The 19,611-nt window shown below is 33.5% G+C and overlaps 2 protein-coding genes across 5 annotated transcripts in view; one reads left to right on the forward strand and one right to left on the reverse strand.

Annotated features, from left to right (window-relative positions):
* The window catches only part of LOC128550422 (uncharacterized), a 34,255-nt gene extending 17,485 nt beyond the window's left edge, over positions 1-16,770 (forward strand). The window contains exon 2 of the mRNA XM_053529386.1: positions 15,655-16,770. Coding sequence (XP_053385361.1) covers positions 15,728-16,162 — 435 coding nt within the window. The 5' untranslated portion in view covers positions 15,655-15,727 and the 3' untranslated portion in view covers positions 16,163-16,770. The remainder of the gene's footprint in view (positions 1-15,654) is intronic.
* LOC123539125 (nuclear receptor subfamily 1 group D member 1-like) overlaps positions 1-19,230 on the reverse strand; it is a 75,024-nt gene extending 55,794 nt beyond the window's left edge. For 2 of the 4 annotated variants that reach the window (XM_045323610.2, XM_045323611.2), the window contains exon 1: positions 18,973-19,230. The gene's annotated coding sequence lies outside the window, so the exon portion shown is untranslated. The remainder of the gene's footprint in view (positions 1-18,972) is intronic. The other 2 variants (XM_045323608.2, XM_045323607.2) reach the window with 2 other exon arrangements.
* Positions 19,231-19,611: the final 381 nt, after the last annotated feature.

The raw sequence follows: 19,611 nt of genomic DNA on the forward strand, positions 1-19,611 counted from the left end.
TATTGTGCATACTGAAGAATTGGATAAAAATCTAGGTCAATCGTATTTGACAGTCCCGACTGGACAGTCTGTAATGATTGACAGTTTTCGATCCGTCCACTGAAGTGTGTAAAGGTAATTGTTAGAAAATCAGGTACTTATTTTATTATATACATATGTCAATTTAAACTAAAAACATGGTCGATCTCCAGTTATTTCCGCTCAAACTATAATCAGAATATTTTTATATTTAACTATAGGCAGACTGCATGTGATTACAGGATTAGCCGTTTTATTGATACGTTTTGTTAATAGAAAATCCTTACTAACAGGTAAATGACCTTTGTGGAAAAGGTCAGTTTTGAACTAAACATCAGATTGAATAATTTGACATTTAGTATAAATATATCCATATTCAAAAGATTTAATTCATTACACTTACGCGGAATGATTATCAAACTATCGAAATACGTATTTGACAACATCTGATAATATAAATCTCATTTTTTATCTTATCAAACCCGTCAAGTAATGAAAAAAGATATAAGCAAACAAAATTTAATGTCTCCTTAATCGAGATATTTTTCCAGCGTGTGTTACCAAAAAAAAAAAAAAAAAAAAAACAAAAAAAAAAACACGTGAGTTGGCCCCTGGTAATGTAAGTATAATTGTCAAAAGTACCTGATTACTTTTAGCAGAAAATTACCTCACGGTAAGCTCAGCAAAACTTTGTCTTTGCTCATATCCTTGCCGCGCTTGTAACGTAATAAAACGTATTAGCGTCTGATGGCCCTTTCACGCTTCCGTAGAATCAACATTTATTAAACGTAATTCATTTTGAAACTATTTATGAAATGTCTAGGTCTGCAGCTCTCAAATACGGAAATATACTGACACTTTCAGACAACATCAAAAAAGACCTTTTGAACGATTTGACAAAGTTCCAAAAATCTCCATATACCATTGTTCCGTTACGGACCCCCATGGGATTTGTGTTTATTCAGAGTTTAAATGAGTTCAAATATTTTTTTCGTAGATGAAAAGCTGACATGTTGTGCTAAAGCCTAGAAATCGTTAGAAAGTGCTGAAAATTGACTCCACCATTAGCCAAAAAAAAAAAAAGAAAAAAAAAAAAGAAGTCCACTCTCATTTAGACGGGGTGAACCCTGCGCGTGACCCCTGACGATATTGCATCGAAATGTAGTAACTATGATTTTCTTATGTTGACGGGAGATGCAAATGGTCATACATCTAATCTCCCAGATTATATTGAATTAGATGATTTTTTATCAAATTTCCTTGATTTTGATGAGGAAACGATATACTCTTTTAACCAAATTCATAAGCTAATGGATTTAAATATTTCTCGCGACAGGATATCACAGTGTAGTAAAGTTAACAATACTGGACGCAAGTTACTTGAAATATGTAAAAATAATAACCTTTTTATTTTGAATGGAAGGGTAGGTAAAGATAAATCTCGTGGCATGTTAACATTTCGAGATCATTCTGTAATAGATTATTCTATCTCTTCAGCAAATCGTTTACAGTACATCAGAGATTTTGATGTAGTTGAGCTTGATACTTTATTCTCTGACGGCCACCGAATTTTAACCATGGACCTGACCATTACCACCCCGCCCAGAAAACCGCAAGTGTCTCAGGACCCATCATCACAGTCCCATACCCCTAAGAGACACCCAAAATGGATTGACAGTAAGCAAAGCGACTTTGTTCAAAACCTAAACCCCGCGTGTCTACAAGAGTTAAGTTGTTTACTTAACTCACCCGTAGAAAATTCCAATATTAAACAGCATGTTAACAAGGTTACCGAAAAAATGTCACAAATCTTTGCCCAATCTGCCGAATTGACATTTACACGTGGTAAATACTTTACCCCAACACAAAACAATGAGATAAACAACCTTTCCTCTAAACCCTGGTTTGGGCCTCAATGTCGGCGGGCAAGAAATAATTACAATAAAGCATGGAAAACTTACCAACTTCATAAAAACGACCTCAATAAATCCAGGTTAAAATCCGCCAGTAAGCACTATAAACAGACCATGAATGTTTTTTATAAATAAACACAGGTATAATAATGAACGAAAATTGCGTGCAATGAGTTCGCATAAACCTAAGGATTATTGGAGATATTTAAGTAGCCTGTCTCATAGGGAAGCGGAAAAAAATGCCGAGCGTTTCTGAATTTTATGATTATTTTAAACATGTTAATTCCTTCCAACCTGATGACGGTTGTAATTTGAATGAGCCACCATCGTTTATTGAAAACGATAATGCCTTAAATAGGAAAATTTCAGAGACGGAAATTTTAAAAGTTATTTCTAAGCTAAATAATGGTAAAGCTGCATCCCAAATTGATAATATAAATAATGAGTACTTGAAAAGTACACGAACGGTCATGGTCCCTTTTTATGTTTCTCTTTTTAATACTATTCTGGATTCGGGTGTCCTACCAGACTCTTGGTTAATTGGATGTATTTAGCCCATTTTTAAAAATAAAGGGTCCCCGCTAAACCCCACGAATAATAGGCCTATCACAATACTTAGTTGTCTCGGAAAAGTTTTTACAGCGGTCCTTAACAACCGTATAAATGAATTTCTGAATGATAACCATCTTTTAAATGATAATCAGGCCGGATTTAGATCCGGGTACTCTACTAGTGACCATATATTCACCCTTTATTTCCTTATTGAAAAATTAAGGTCAGAGAAGAAAAAGTTGATGTGCTCCTTTATAGATTTTTCAGTTGCCTTCGATTCATTGTGGCGTGTTGGACTTTGGAATAAATTGTATGAAACTGGCATATCAGGCAAAATCCTTAACGTTATCCGTAATATGTATTCTGACATTAAATCATGCGTCAATGTTAATGGTCAAACATCTGCCTTCTTCTCTAGCTTCACCGGGGTGAGACAGGGTGAGAATCTCTCGCCTGTTCTCTTTTCTCTATACCTTAATGACCTAGAATCTGTCCTCATTCGAGATGACAACGGCATCATAATTGATTTTCACGGGAATAACGCCCTTCACTTCTTGTAGAAAACACGTAGTTTCACAGGCAAATAAAGCCATGAACTTGTTATATATGAGGATCAATAACCTTGACCTTCCTATCGATTTACACTTGAAGTTATTCGACCACACAGTCCTCCCTATTCTAACGTACGGGAGTGATATATGGGGTTTTGAAAATTTGGATATGGTAGAGCAAGTCCACACCAATTTTTTACGCAAAATTACTAAGACCAGAAAAAGTACCCCTAGATATATGTTGTATGCTGAACTTGGACGCTACCCCATCGAAATAATCATTAAATCCCGAACGGTCAACTTCTGGAACAAGTTAATTCTGTCCCAAAACACTAAATACTCCTATAATTGTTATCTACATATGATACAGTCAACTCATACCTTTAAATGGGCTGCTTTCATTAAACAAATCCTTGACTCAACTGGAAATTCTCACTTATGGTTGAACCAGCACTCACTAAGTTGTAAAACTATACATAAACAGGTTAAACGTACTTTGATTGATCAATACATACAGGCCTGGTCTTCGAAACTTGAAACTTCAAATAAGGGAAAAATGTATAGTTGTTTTAAAGATAGCATATCCTTTGAGGAATATTTTACTTTACTTCCGAATTCCCTTAGACGTCCAATTATGCATTTCCGTACAGGCAACCATAGATTTCCAATAGCCTGAAACAGGCCGGTGGAGCCAGTTATTTATTCCACACGAGGAGCGTAAATGTGTTCTGTGCCCTTTAAATGACTTGGGAGACGAATTTCATTACTTACTTGTATGCCCATTCTTTAAAGAAAAGCGAACTAAACTTATCCCTAGAAAATTCTATACAAGACCTAATATCCCGAAATTCAAGGAACTACTTGCCACTAGAAATCCGAAACAGCTGACGAATCTTGCTAAATACGTTCGGTTTATCATGAATGCCTTTAGCCGTCCACAAGTTTGAATTTATCATGACAGTATTCATTTAATATGCCCGTTCACTAATTTACTTTATATATATATATTTTTTTTTTCAAGCTGAAGTATTAATCTATGCCCGTTTTATAGTTACAGCATTTATCTATGTCTGTTCATACGGTTGAATTTATAATTACAGTATTCAACTATGTCCGTTCACAGCTTTTTTCTTTGTTTCAGTATTTATCTATGTCCTTCTTATTACAGTATTTATCTAGGCCTGTTCATAAGTTTAAATATATAGTTACAGTATTGATCTATGTCCGTTCACAACTTTCTTTTCTTTTCTTTGTTTCAGTATTCATCTATGTTCGTTTTATACTTACAGTATTCATCTAGGTCCGTTCACAAGTATAAATTTACAGTTATAGTATTAATCTATGCCCGTTCACAATTTTAAATTTAGAGTTACAGTACAGCTTTAATGTTTTTAATTTCAGAATTCATCTTTGTTCGGTTTATAGATACAGTACTCATCTATGTCCGTTCACGTGTTTTAATTTATAGCTCCAGTATTCAAGTATGCCCGTTTACAAGTTTAATTCTATATTTACAGACTATTCATCTACGCCTTTTCACAACTTTAATATTTTAGTTTTAGTATTCATCTATGGCCGTTTTATAGTTACAGTATTCATCAATGTCCGTTCACAATTTTAAAATTTAAAGCTACAGTATTCACCTCAGTCCATTTTAAAGGTACTGTAACAGTATATACTCGTCTATGTCCGTTCATAAGTTTAAATTTATAGTTACAGTATCTATCTATGTATAATCCATTGTTATATGTTTTTGTAGTTGTTAATGTTGTTTTTATTAAGAAAAACAAACAAACATAAATGGCTGTGACAATCGGCGATTACTGCACCTGCCCGTATATACAAACTACAAGCACTCTTGTCGTCCGTTTTATGTATTTCTGCAATATATTAAATTTAGACAAAACAAAAGAAAAAGATTAACCACTTTCCCCACAAACATAAAATGTATATATCACCAATACCAATACCCGCTTGTGAATTTCTTGTATATATGTTTTGCGCACATGTTATTGCAAAATGTTAATTTGTAATCTGTGCTTCTTCAATAAAGTTCTGTTCTGTTCTGTTCTATAGACCAATGCAAATACGACTTTCGCTGTTTACTTTCATTTTCTTTACTTCCGGAAAAAAGCTGTAGGTCGTTCAACGTCATTTTCTGTGTTGTCAAAAACATACGTATGCCTGCCGAGATCACAGGTGCTAGTAACTAAATCCTTTTTAATGTTCTATATATTTACATATTGTACTGAACAATGTTAAAATAACTTTAACTTTAATTCGTTCTTATTTTTCTTAGCAAGTAGAAAGAACTAGCAAATTCAGTCAATTTATATCCCCAGTCAAATAAGTTATTTTGTGAATGACGAGAGTATATTTTGAAACATATTTCATTTCAAGATATGCACAAGTTATGTACAAAAGCATGGTACAACAGTTTGTTGGTTCTTGTTTTTTACAAAATCTAGTGGAAAAACTCTTCTCTACAGATTGCCTCAGTTTATAATAATCCTTTAAGTAAAATAAACATATTATTGTTAATAAAAATATTTGCAAGAGACCCATCAAGATTTCAAAGAAGCAAAATGGTTTATTTTAGATGAGAATGGTTCTTCAGTCATCACCATTAAAATCAGTTAGGTAAACAGATTTATGACCAGCAGCATAACACTTGACCACTAGCATGATGTACAAAGGGATCCTGGAAAACCTGGGATGGGCTCATGGGATGGGCTCGTGGGATGGGATGGGATGGGCTCGAGGACATGGGCTGAACTTATTTGGCCCTGAAATTTCCTCAGATTCTCGAAGGTTTCTTAAGGTGAACAGTTCTCTATAAAATAAATGATACTCCTGGGAATTCATGCCATACTGTCAATAAGATCTGGCCGAGAGTAACAAAATGGGTTAATGTCTTATTCTGTAGGCTAATAACAGTATATTGTTATCATTATTATTGTTAATTCTCTTGATTCAGTCAATAGTACACTTAATAAAACAGTAATAATTTTAAAGTAATATTATGAAAAAAAAAAAACACGTAGAACAGTAATAATTTTAAAGTAATATTATGAAAATTTAAAAATATATACTTCTTGCATGTGTATTTATAACTGATACCTTTATGAAATAAAAGTAGACTTATTATTATAGCAGAAGAAGTTGAATATCAAAACAAAACAATTTGGTATAATGAAGAATTATGAAGATAAAGGGTAGAATTACATGTATATATGTCACAGGGAGAAAAATGATGAATTCAGCAGTTGACCCCTAACCCAAGTAAGAGAATGAACCTACAACATTAATGTTTGAAGAAAATTCATTTTGAGAGAAAATATGAAATGGAACTTATGATAAATCAGTTCTGAAAAAAAGTTACTGAAAAGAAAACAATAATTGACAAATTTCAGAATAAAAAGATGACAGAAATGAATTTAATATATTAGACATATTATAACATATGAAAAGGGGGATTCTCAAACATATGACACTTTTCAATTTATTGGTAATAGATTTTGATGTTTACATTAACACCAAGTGGACAATAAATGATTATATTTTATCCAAGTTAATTGCTTTTTTTTTTTTTTTTTTTGCTTTAAATATAATAAAAAATGATGTTTATATTAACACCAAATGGACAATAAATGGTCATATTTTGTTCAAAATAATTGCTCTTTTGCTTTACTTATGATAAAAAAACAGTCCATAAATTTTTCATCACTTATATTGGAACCGTAGAGGTACATTCTAACAAGTTAGAAGACTAAGTGTTGGTATTTTCTTTCTTTGTTTCCCTTCTTGGCAGCCAATACAGTGTGAGTCTCACTCTGGGAATTGTAATTACAGACTGTGTCCCTGTTATCCTTAGCTGACCTCTTAATTGCCCAGTTGAACTTTTAATTCATGTTTCTCACTATATATTTCTCTGACCTTGGGCCCACGATCCCATGACCTTCAGCCCATCCCATCCCATCCCATGAGCCCATCCCACGAGCCCATCCCAGGTTTTCCAGGCTGCCATGTACAAAATTATCCACGGGTAATCTAATAGCCGTAGGTGCCAATCATCCCTCTGAGAGCATTTCGGATCGTACTAGACTGATAATTTCAACATCATTCCTCTGTGAAAATCTCTAAAATAGACTGGCTTTTGTCTGTATGAAATTAAATTCATCAAAAAAAAAAAAAAGGAAAAATGTAGAAATATATTATTATCAGTCTAGTAGCTAATCTAACCTCACTTCTATTGTTTAGTCCCGAGATAAAGGTTTCGTTAAGTGTTCCCCTTAGATAATTTTCTACTGTATTATGTAGAATCTCAATATGTTTTCTTCAACACGAAAGCCAGAATGACCCTTTTTCGCTGACATGAATTCCATTGCAAGTTTCAATATTATGTATCCTTAATAGTGAATAAATAGTGAAAAACAGCAGAATTTATTGAATAAATTAAGTGTTTCCCAGTATCGATATATCACTTTGAGGAAATGTACATTTTGTACAAATGCAATCAATATTGCTAAAAAATAAAGTCTCTAAATTGTAAACAATGTAAAAATAGTGATTTTGACTAATTAAAGCCACGAAACTCTGTTGTTAATAGGAATCGTGCGGATTATCGCATTGTATGTGATCTTATATACATTCTCTTTATGTTTCATGAAGATTGGTCAATGAACATGGTCCCTAATGTAAAAGAATGTGACATTTGGTAAATCAAATCCATACAGTAATAACTGAGAGAGAGTGAAAGTGCACCAAAACTTTAACCTTAGAACATTTATACATGATAAAGGCGATACAAAGTCGAAACGTTGCTTCTTATTAATTGATATCATCAATCCCTTTGGATTTTTATACTTAACTATCTTAATTCAAGAAATATTGGTGTATGAGTTGTCGCCCTTGTATAATGATGAAGAATAGCTATCAAGTAATAACAGAATAAAGTAAACGTGCATTTAATCAAGGTTGAAGAGTAGTATAACTCTTCACGTAGAAAATGGCATGTTCTAATATCTGGTCTGGCCTAGTTTGAGTCTATTTTTTTTACAAGGCCACACAGATAAGAGTATACCAAATTGGTATTAGAAGTTGCAATACTATGCAGGTTCGCTTGTTTCGGCCAGTCAAGGTTCGACATTTGATCAAGTGTTCAAATTATATTTTCTAAAATTATGTTAGTTCAAACTAATTTACATAAAAACTGACATGTAAAGTTTTATTCTTCTAATATTTACATACCTTTCTTTAGTCCCTTGATTTTTTAAAAATAATGATACAGTCGCTCTGTAAGTAAATAACTAAGATGTATATTCTGACCACTTTCCAATAGCGCGACGGTCAATGACATGTGACTGATATGGATGTCATGACCGCGGTCAATTTGTTGTGTTACATAGTACTGACAGCTCAAGGGTTTATAACTGTATTATATTTACACTGAAGGTCAAATATAAAACCGTTAAATTATTCTTTTATGTAGAAAGGCATGTCTTCAGATCTGTATATGTATTTTAAATTTATAATTTCTTTCATTCCTTAGTAATTGTTAATAAGAAAAAGTAAAACTTTGAAATGACTCGGTGAACTTAAAACACTCTGTGGCGAAACTAAATGTAGTGTAAAAAATAAGTTTTATATCATACTCAAGGTATGTATAAAATGATATCTTTAGAACATGTACATGCGCATGAAAGGGGTGCTATATTATTTTGTTATAGTAATTAAATGTTTTAAACTGTTTGAACTTTGATGTCAAACTGGAGGCTATACAAAATAACTTAATCATGGTTGAAGTAGACTCTATGGTTGAAGGTAAGGAGCGCGTGTGAAAAGTTCTTTTTTTTTTTCACCAGATTATCTTTTGAATACATGTATGGCATTTAACATTGCCATGCTTTTAAGCATACGAATAATGTACAGTAACACATAAAATAAAAATTATGTAAAAATGTGGCCTCGAGAATCCTATTAGTTGACCTATTGAACGGTTATTGCTCCCAGATGACCCAGTTATGAATTCCGTTTGAGATTTATTGAGGATAAGATTCTGTCAAAGTTTAATTAGGATTGGATAAAATTGCTAACCTCTAGAAATGTTAATGACGGACGATGGACATATCACAATAGCTAGTATGAGGCTTCAACACACTAAATAGCTGTTCCTTTTTATTCTATATAAAATTGACTTACTAGCTTCAGCACACATCAGGACCCATTTTAAATGTCTGCAACTTACATTTTCTTAAAGAATATCGTCAGTGCTGAATAAAAATCAAAAGAAAAATGGGGGTCATGTTTGATGCAAGAAAAATACTTTCAGTCAAACACAAACTGCAAATTAGCTAAAAATGAGACCCCAAATTGTAGTGGTGGCATATGATCTAAGTATCCATGACAAATTCTGTCATGTTATTATTTCATTATGAAAATGCTACCTACATGTCAAGCATAGACAACCGGGAAAAAATGCAAAGAAAATAAGGGTAGCCCTACAGAGAAAAACAAAAACAAAAAAAAAACTGAGGATTATTTGAATCCGCCATTATTTCGAGCCATTCTGTATGTCTATAAAACACCAACAGCTCAAACCCATAACCTTTCGTAAAATCTGAACTTCACCAAAGTACTGATAACCGAGTTGACGTTTATGATTTTAACTAAATTATTTGATAACTAATGTGCACCCACTATTGGATTGTACACGTGTACAATTGTTGGATATAGTGACTGACTGACTGACTGACTGACTGATTTACTTATCTTCAGGAGAAAACTATCAACGGAGGTGGATCTGAGACTGTATATATCGGAATATGGTCAATATTACTGTCTCACGCGAGATACTTGTTTTAATTTGCACATTTCACTAAACCGTTAGGCTGTTTCAGAAAACGTGCAATGTTTTGGGGGCTATTTTGAGGGTCAGGGGCCAGTTATGCGAGTTTCCTCCTCCTAATGTGCTCTTCCAACTTCCCCAAAACTAAAAAAACGCTGGAAAAATGTACTAGATTGAGTTTAATAAAGACCTCCAGTTTACTGAAAACCACCCTGTAACAGTGACAGTAAAAAAATAATGAAGAGTAATTTTGATTGAAGTAGGAAGAATAACCGATGACTGTTATATGAAAGTTTTACAATCATTTAATATATACTGATCAAAACAACTAATTCATCATTTTTTTGTTGTTATCTTACCAATATCTGAATATTCTTTCAACTTTTACAGCACAACGTTATTAATAACATAGTAGAATACGGAGCGCTATCATTTTATTTATTTAACTACTTCAACTCATTTTCTATAAAACGAGTGAATACTCAGTGAGCAGTACTCACGGTGCCGTGAACACGACTCAGTGAGCAGTACTCACATTGCCGTGAACACGACTCAGTGAGCAGTACTCACGGTGCCGTGAACACTATTCAGTGAGGAGTACTCACCGTGCCGTGAACACTACTCAGTGAGCAGTACTCACGGTGCCGTGAACACTATTCAGTGAGCAGTACTCACCGTGCCGTGAACACTACTCAGTGAGCAGTACTCACGGTACCGTGAACACTACTCATTGAGTATTACCCACGGTGGCGTGAACACTACTCAGTGAGCAGTACTCACGGTGCCGTGAACACTTCTCAGTGAGCAGTACTCACGGCAGTGTGAATACCACTCAGTGAGCAGTACTTACGGTTGAACACTTCTCAGTGAGCAGTACTCACTGCAGTGTGAACACTACTCAGTGAGCAGTACTCACGGTGCCGTGAACACGACTCAGTGAGCAGTACTCACGGCGCCGTGAACACTACTCAGTGGACGAGCACAGATCAAAACAACTAATTCATCATTTTTTTTTGTTATCTTACAAAAATCTTCAACTTTTACAGCACAACGTTATTAATTAAGAATTCTAACACGATCCGATTCAATTTCCTATTAAACAAAGAAGGCAGAAAACAGTGAATTATTATACAACATATCACTGTTCTGACGTCACAATTATTACGTCATGGCATCAAACGGTATAGCGGCGCGCTGGAAAAGAAACCGATTGAAAACGGGCAAATATTTAATGCATGTCATCAAGGATGTACTTAAGAAATAATATATCTCATCCAGTGATTTGTTGTTGAATAAATCATTGCTTGGAGTTCAGATGCGAAGGAATTATATCACGAGGGCGCATCTGAACGACAAACAATGATTTATTCAAGAGCTAATCACTAGATCTAAATGAGATATATTATTTCGATTCTAACACGTTATCAAGGATTTTTAAGTACATCCTTGATGACATGCATTAAATATTTGCCCGTTTTCAATCGGTTTCTTTTCCAGCGCGCCGCTATGCCGTTTGACGCCATGACGTAATAATTGTGACGTCAGAACAGTGATTTGTTGCATAATAATTCACCGTTTTCTGCCTTCTTTGTTTAATAGGAAATTGAATCGGATCGGATTCTATAAAACGAGTGAATACGCAGTGAGCAGTACTCACGGTGCCGTGAACACGACTCAGTGAGCAGTACTCACGGCGCCGTGAACCCATATTCAGTGAGCAGTACTCACCGTGCCGTGAACACTACTCAGTGAGCAGTACTCACGGTACCGTGAACACTACTCATTTAAGAAATAATAAATCTGTTCCTATATTTTATCAGTTAATAAAATATAGGCAGGAGTTTGGATGCGTAATAATTAAATCACGAGTGCGTAGCACGAGTGATTTAATTATTCGCATCCAAACGACTGCCCATGTTTTATTAATTGATAAAATTATTAGAACATATTTATTATTTCGATTCTAACAACGCAAATAATTTGCATTTTACAGTACTACATTTACAGCATAATACGTCATTCGGGTCATATGCTGTTACAATTTACCCCCCCACCCCACGGTTAGAAGGCGTTACATAGCCAATGGAACGTATAGATATTTGTTTCTTTGTTATCAGAATTTTGAGAAGTATTTATGAATAAGTAATCTAACAGCCCACAAATTGATTATGAAGAGAATCATTAAATCAGGCGAGTTTGACCCAGTGTTACGAATTACGAGCTAAACTTTATGACGTCACATCAGTAAGACGTCATACTTTATGTCATACATTTATGACGTCACTGCTGAATCGTAATTAAGCTAATTGAATTCGCTTGTAGAGAACAAAACGTGTTTTATGGTCCTACACTTAAGTAAGTATGACATTTTTCATAGTTATGATTTTGAAATGCTGTTTTCATTCGTTTGGCCCTGAAATAATTTGTATGTAATGGAACTGAAGTAGAATCTCTTATGCCACAATCATAAGGGAGAAGGGGGTGTAAAATGTAACAGCCAACCATATTTTATCGTAGATTCATGTATAGGCGATTTTGCTATATGTTTATATAGCAATTGCTGCGAATCGTGTTAGAATGAGTATTACCCACGGTGGCGTGAACACTACTCAGTGAGCAGTACTCACGGCAGTGTGAACACTACTCAGTGAGCAGTACTCACGGTGCCGTGAACACTTCTCAGTGAGCAGTGAACACTACTCAGTGAGCAGTACTCACGGTACCGTGAACACTACTCATTGAGTATTACCCACGGTGGCGTGAACACTACTCAGTGAGCAGTACTTACGGCAGTGTGAACACTACTCAGTGAGCAGTACTCAAGGTGCCGTGAACACTTCTCAGTGAGCAGTATTCACAGTGCCGTAAACACTACTCAGTGAGCAGTACTCACGGTGGCGTGAACACTACCCGATGAGCAATACACACAGTACAGTACCGTGAGCACTACCCAGTAAGTAGTACTCACAGTGCCGTGAACACTACTTGATGATCAATGTTCTGTGAAAAGTACTCAGAGATGTGATCCTTCCACATTGATCGTTAGAAATGATCACTGAGAAATTGTAACCCCAGCAAACTTAGAGTCTTCCCACTAAACATTTCTCACCACACTAAAAAGGGACACCGTTGTATAAAATGTGACCATACGACCTTTTGGGATAGGTTGTCAACTATTCAACAAGAGGTTTGAAATGGCATCTTTCTTACGTTTTTTTTTGTTTGTTTTTTTTAAACTATGACGATGTTTATTTTTTTCAGCTCTGTAAAACAGATTTATTAGACTTTTAATTATTTCATAGACATTGTGGAAACGTTTCAAAAACGTTTTATAATGTTCTATCAAGGTGCATATATTTCAAGTTATGCAAAAATATACTCTATTTTTGTATGCAAATCATTGAATAGCATTGATAACCTGTCTATGGATATTACAACATTATCCGTGTCCATTATAACAAATGTAAGTAATATACAGAATTTAAAACAATTACCGTCAATGAACCAAATATGCAGCTATTCTGATGTTCTGACCTCATAATGGATAAAAAAAATCCTATCCTTGGGGAAATACAAAACATAAAATAGAACTAGAAACTGATCATAACATTTGTTTTTCATACCTGCATAACTTGAGGGATAAAATTAGACACATGTATCTATATGTATCAACTTCTTCAAGTACTTTTCTGTTTACCTGCTTGTAATGCACATATAAAGTCAAATTAGTATGAGTACCTTTTAGAACAGTCTTACTGTAAAACATCAATAATTGTCAGTCTTTGTATCAGATAATCCTTTTGTGCCGTTCTTTGAATTCTTTCAGAAGGACTTATATGTCCTAATTTTCAAAACTACAAATTAGTGATAATGAATGGGTAAAATTTGTATATTTAGCAGGAATTTGACCTTTTGACATATTTTTTTACCTTTGAATGTAAAAATTTAAATGTTTTACAATTCATGAAATGTGTGTTTCAACAATTCTACAACACAATGCATACCAGCAGTTTATTTCATCAAAAGTGAATGAAGAAAACCTTATTTTTTTTACAAAAAAACACCTTTTTCATTTTATGGCGGCCATCATGGACGCCATCTTGGATTTCTCACCTCGCCACCATTTATGCCAATTCATGCCGGCGTTGAGAATTGACACCGGCAACATTTCAACATTAAATTTTGATCAAAAGGTCCTTTTTCAACGTTGAGAATTGAATCCGCCAACATATCAACATTAAAGTCTGATCAAAAGGTCATTTTTCAACGTTGAGAATTGACCCCGCCAACATTTCAACATTAAATTTTGATCCATGGGGTCCATTTTCAACGGGGTCAGTATTTAATGTTACACCGGCACTTTCAGAATCTACAAACTTTTACGAACATTTCGGTATAACATGCCTTGTCCGGGTTACCCATAGAAATAGTGGACTTTCTTGGCCGAAGTCATCCTACCGTAGCCAGTGTAACAGAAATACAGCCATTACAAGTGAAACAAGGTCATTGTAAAAGAAATGTAGTTTGCGTCACAGAAATGTAAAATATGTAACAAAAATGTTGCCAGTGTAACAAAAATACTGGCATTGCAACTGAAATATAAACATTGTAAAAGAATGAAAAAAACAACAACAGAAATTATAATATGTATAACAGCAGTACAGTCCGTGTAACAGAAATATTACAACTATAACAAAAATGTTTATTATACCTCACATAAATATCCAATGCAAATTTCCCACTAGTTTAACTTGAATAATATATCATATTCCCAGTAATTTTATATCTCATGCGCAAAATCGTTATTTTTAGTTTCTGCGCAGGTGATATAATCCATAAATTTCATATCACATGCGCAACAGCACTATTTTGTTTTTTCTGCGCATGTGATATTATTTTTTCATATCTCCCGCAGAGAGACTGATACTTAGTTTTCAGACGCGGCGCTTATATACTTTAGCATTAAATTTCTTTCATGTGTGAACCCGGCCGAGTTTTCTTTTTTAAATGAATGATTTGTTCTACGGGCCAAAAATTTCCAAAACAACTTTTTTATCAAATATTGAATCGAAACTATCACCATCAGGTTGGAAATGATCTAACTAAGAAAATAAGTGTTCACACTTGTATGTTTCGTTTAGAAATAATAAAGTTATCGCCTTTTTTCGAATGTTACCGCTAGCGATTTCAGGATTGTCGCAATGTTGAAATATGCGCATAAATATAGGGGTCAGCGATATGCAAACGTCCCGACTTAATCTGTCAAAAAAGTATTACGAGTGCTAATAAGTAAAGACTCCTTAATTCTGTCTTCATTATTAGTTATATTAGTAATTACCTTTCAACGTTAGATAAATCATTTAAATCATTATGTTGATCTTCCAATAAATGTTTTTACCTTTATGTCATTTCGGTATAATAAAATAAATATTGCATTCCTGAGAGGGTGATATGAAAAATGTTCAGCCCTCGAAATATGAATATAGACCTCAGCTGGCGCCTCGGTCGATATTCATATATCTCGTGGTGTATAATATTCAAAAGGAAAAGTCAGTACTTTTATGCAAGTGTAAATATAATACAAAATTTAATTCATTCTAAAAGTGTGATTGAAAGTATTACTAATCTGTGTAAACCTTTGTGATGTCTGGTCAAATAACTGAAATTGTGTAAATGATGAGATATTGGCTACGGCATCACTAAATAAAAAACTGATAAAATATTTCATCTAAAGCTGGTAAATTATCTCCCTTAAAATAAAGTTTCATTTCAGATGGAAAATATGAAGGTTATTCAAGTCAGATTACCCTGGTTACAGATTAGCTTTGTATTATTCCTTCAAGACCATGGTATCAATGAACAGATTACTGAAAGGAAGCTGGTTCAAGACCACGGTATCAATGGACAGATTACTGAAAGGAAGCTGGTTCAAGACCAAGGTATCAATGGACAGATTACTGAAAGGAAGCTGGTTCAAGACCACGGTATCAATGGACAGATTACTGAAAGGAAGCTGGTTCAAAACCACGGTATCAATGGGCAGATTACTGAAAGGAAGCTGGTTCAAGACCATGGTATCAATGGGCAGATTACTGAAAGGAAGCTGTGTCATATTTCAAGACCATGGTATCAATGGACAGATTACTGAAAGGAAGCTGGGTTATAAAGATTACAAGTTGTGGAACTTACATGCTGACCAGCAGTTCAATACATGGCGTAAATTATACTATATCTTTTGTCTGAAACTGGAAATATTCTGTGCAGTAACTATTACCTGCTGATGTAAGAAAGAGAGACTGCACTGCACATCATGCAGTTGGAATAAAAAAAAAAGTTGAAAAGATCCACTTCTCAGAGAAAGTGTTTTTCTTGATGAAAGCTGACCACAATGAACATTAATAGCAAAGACTTTTAATAAGAGAGACAGGACAGCTGTTGTCTGTTTGCTATTATAAATGTGATTTTTCTCCATTTTTATCGTAAATTCTATACTTCTACAGCATTTGCTTAATAAATTATGAATTAATTTAATTTAAAGAAGACCTTATAGCTTTCAGATATACTATTAAGTACTGTTTTCCGTGACAACATGCGCGTGATCCCGTTCATCTTTTTTCTATATATCTCAACCGGGTCCTTTACAATAATCATTGATGATTTAAGCATTGCTATTCACATTAGAACTCAGAATAAAGACTGGACTCGGCATACGAAAAAGAAAATCGTTTTATGAATTAATGGCAACCCGTCAGTTGATTTATTAAAACCATTTAATAAAGCCTGGACTCGGCATACGAAAAAAAAAGGAAATCGTTTGATGAATTAATGGCAACCCGTGAGTTGATTTATTAAAACCATTTAATAAAGCATGGACTCGACATACGAAAAGGAAAACCATTTTATGAATTAGTGGCAACCCGTGAATTGATTTATTAAAACGATTCAATAAAGCTGGACTCGGCAACGTTTGATGAATTAATGGCAACCCGTGAGTTGATTTTTTAAAACCATTTAATAAAGCCTGGACTCGGCATACGAAAAAAAAGGAAATCGTTTGATGAATTAATGGCAACCCGTGGGTTGATTTATTAAAACGGCTACGTTACTATCTTTCTGAAGATAAAAAATGATATTAAAACATTTGACACGTTAAATAATTCCAAACACTGTCTTCAAATCAGCGTGTAATGTGCGGATATCTTTAATTACGTGCAAATATATTATCCATGCAGATGAACATAATTATACGTTTTATTTCACCATATCATATTCGGATAAATAACTTTCCATATGTTCATTCACGACTGTAACGTGTTTCATTAAAATCCACATTGTAGAAATCAAAATTGTGATTTTCCCATAGACGATCATTACGAAAATGTGTAAGAGGTCCAAATTTTTCCATATTAGTTTTTTTTATTTCCTAAATTATATTCCAAAGTTTTGAAAAAATTGGATTTAATCAAATTCTGCATTATAGAAAAAAATACATCAGAATGTGCAGAAACTAACTACATATCAATATAATGCATTTTCAGTACTGCCCTATTTTCATTTCAAGGTGTGACAATTTTCAAGCTTTTAACTGGGAATTTTAGCTTTAAAATCTGGAGAGGAAAATTCTATGTAGGAATATCTGTACCTGTTCATCTGACAGGAGACATTATCAGAATATGTTGCTATTATAACATAACCTACATTATTGAAGGGAAATGAGTAAATATTCAGTAATGAAATACAACTGCATTTGCAAAGTATATAAAAAAGAAGAAAAATAACTCTACTAAATTGATGATGATGATGATCGTGATGATAAGGATGACAATGATAATTATTACAGAATAATTAAAGTAATACTGTAAAAATGTGAATAATAAGTTGCTGATGACAATAATAACAATAAGAATAATGATAAAATAATAGCAATAAGAATAATCATATTTATAATCATTAAAAATAATGTTCATAAAAGATTAATTAAAATGATTAAAACAATATTATTAGGCCTATCATTAACGGTAATGTATAAGAACAAGAAAAACAAAAGGAAGGATATTTCTATCATCAAGATATATTTACATTCGCATTATTGTTTTCAACTGAAAACTATGACTTCATTTTGTATGAACAGCAAAAGAAAAGGCGCTAAAATAACGACAACGCTGCTTAGTGATAACGGGCTGCTGTTTTGACGACGTCCGCGTATAGTCAGGGAGAACGTTCCTAAGATAACGTCGCGGCTGTTCTGTCTGGTAAACAGAATGGCCTGGAAGCTGATTTTATTGTTAAATGCAACAAAATGTGTTAAATTTAAAATATAAGTTGTTTTTTTACAAATGGAAAGAAGATATAATGTAAATAAAAGGAATGAGAATTCATGCGAAATGAACGACAGAATAGGATCGGTAAAAAACATAAAATGTAATTTATAAAAATAGGCTAATAAAGACAGAAGCATTTATAATTTATAATAATGATATCATGATGATAATAAAAATAATTAGAAGAAAATATTTAATCATTATAATTCCTAAATAAATAAGTAATATAATATAATATAAATAAATGAATAAATAAATAAATAAATGAATAAATAGGCCTAATAGTAATAAAACAATAATAAGAACAGAACAGAAACAGAACAACAAGAATAATAATGATGATAATAATAATAATGATAATAATAAGGAAAATAATGATAATAAAACTGAAAATAATGATAATGAATACAAATGAAATTAACACAAAAAATCTTGGTAATGAAAGTACATAAGTGATCCAAAACCATACTATAGGTAAAAATATCTAGAATGACTTATAAGTTTTTATTCTTAAGTACGATCAAAACAAACACGAATTCAAACTGTAAATGAATAGCAAAAAATAAATAAATAAGGGTAAATAATGTATAATTTCAAATAGCCTAACCTTGTCCATCCCGCCATGCCACTAAAGCAGCACGTTAAACAATTATATCTTTGAAGAAAAAAAAAACTTTATAAGCTGAAACTGTACGGTACGGTAGAAATGCTTATTAGTTGCAGTATCACTAACAGTACCCGCTTTCAATAAGTAAAGAAAATTTTCTTACCTTACATGTCTGAGAGTGATATATATCCTTTAATATCAATAAAACTGCTGCTCTTTAACTTTTACTTTTGTTCACTTATGTATATACACTATTATTATGACAATATGTACTATTAACGGACAGACGGAACGTACTGCCTGGTTCCCGTACAAAACTCAATATATCTTTTACATAGCGCAGAGAACCTAGCGTAAAAAGACAGGTCGATTTGAACTGGGTCGCCTGTGTCAAAGCGACCTTAAACGCGGTCATTCACCGCCTTTCTGCGGCGAGGCGATCGCGCATGCGTGCTGAAACAGCTTGTAAAAATATCGTCTGCTAACATACAGTTCATTTTGCGGAGGTTATTGACTTCCAGACTCTTATTATTCTGTAGTCTTATTGACAAAAGTATTTTTTGTTAAAAATACGTCCGCTATGTTCTTTAATTTTCTATATTGAGCGACTATGCAGCATTGTTTTTACCTGTGATGTACTTTAGGACTACTTGTTCCAAAATCTTGTATCTTATACCTTGCAATATGGAAAATGTAGATCTATATATATATATATATATTCAGATATTTCTCACAATAGATAACGAAATAAAATTTCAACTAAAGAATAACGATAAGCTAAACTTGGATGTGACGCTTTTTA

The sequence above is a fragment of the Mercenaria mercenaria genome, chromosome 18, assembly GCF_021730395.1.
Source record: "Mercenaria mercenaria strain notata chromosome 18, MADL_Memer_1, whole genome shotgun sequence".
Taxonomy (NCBI): Eukaryota; Metazoa; Mollusca; class Bivalvia; order Venerida; family Veneridae; genus Mercenaria; species Mercenaria mercenaria.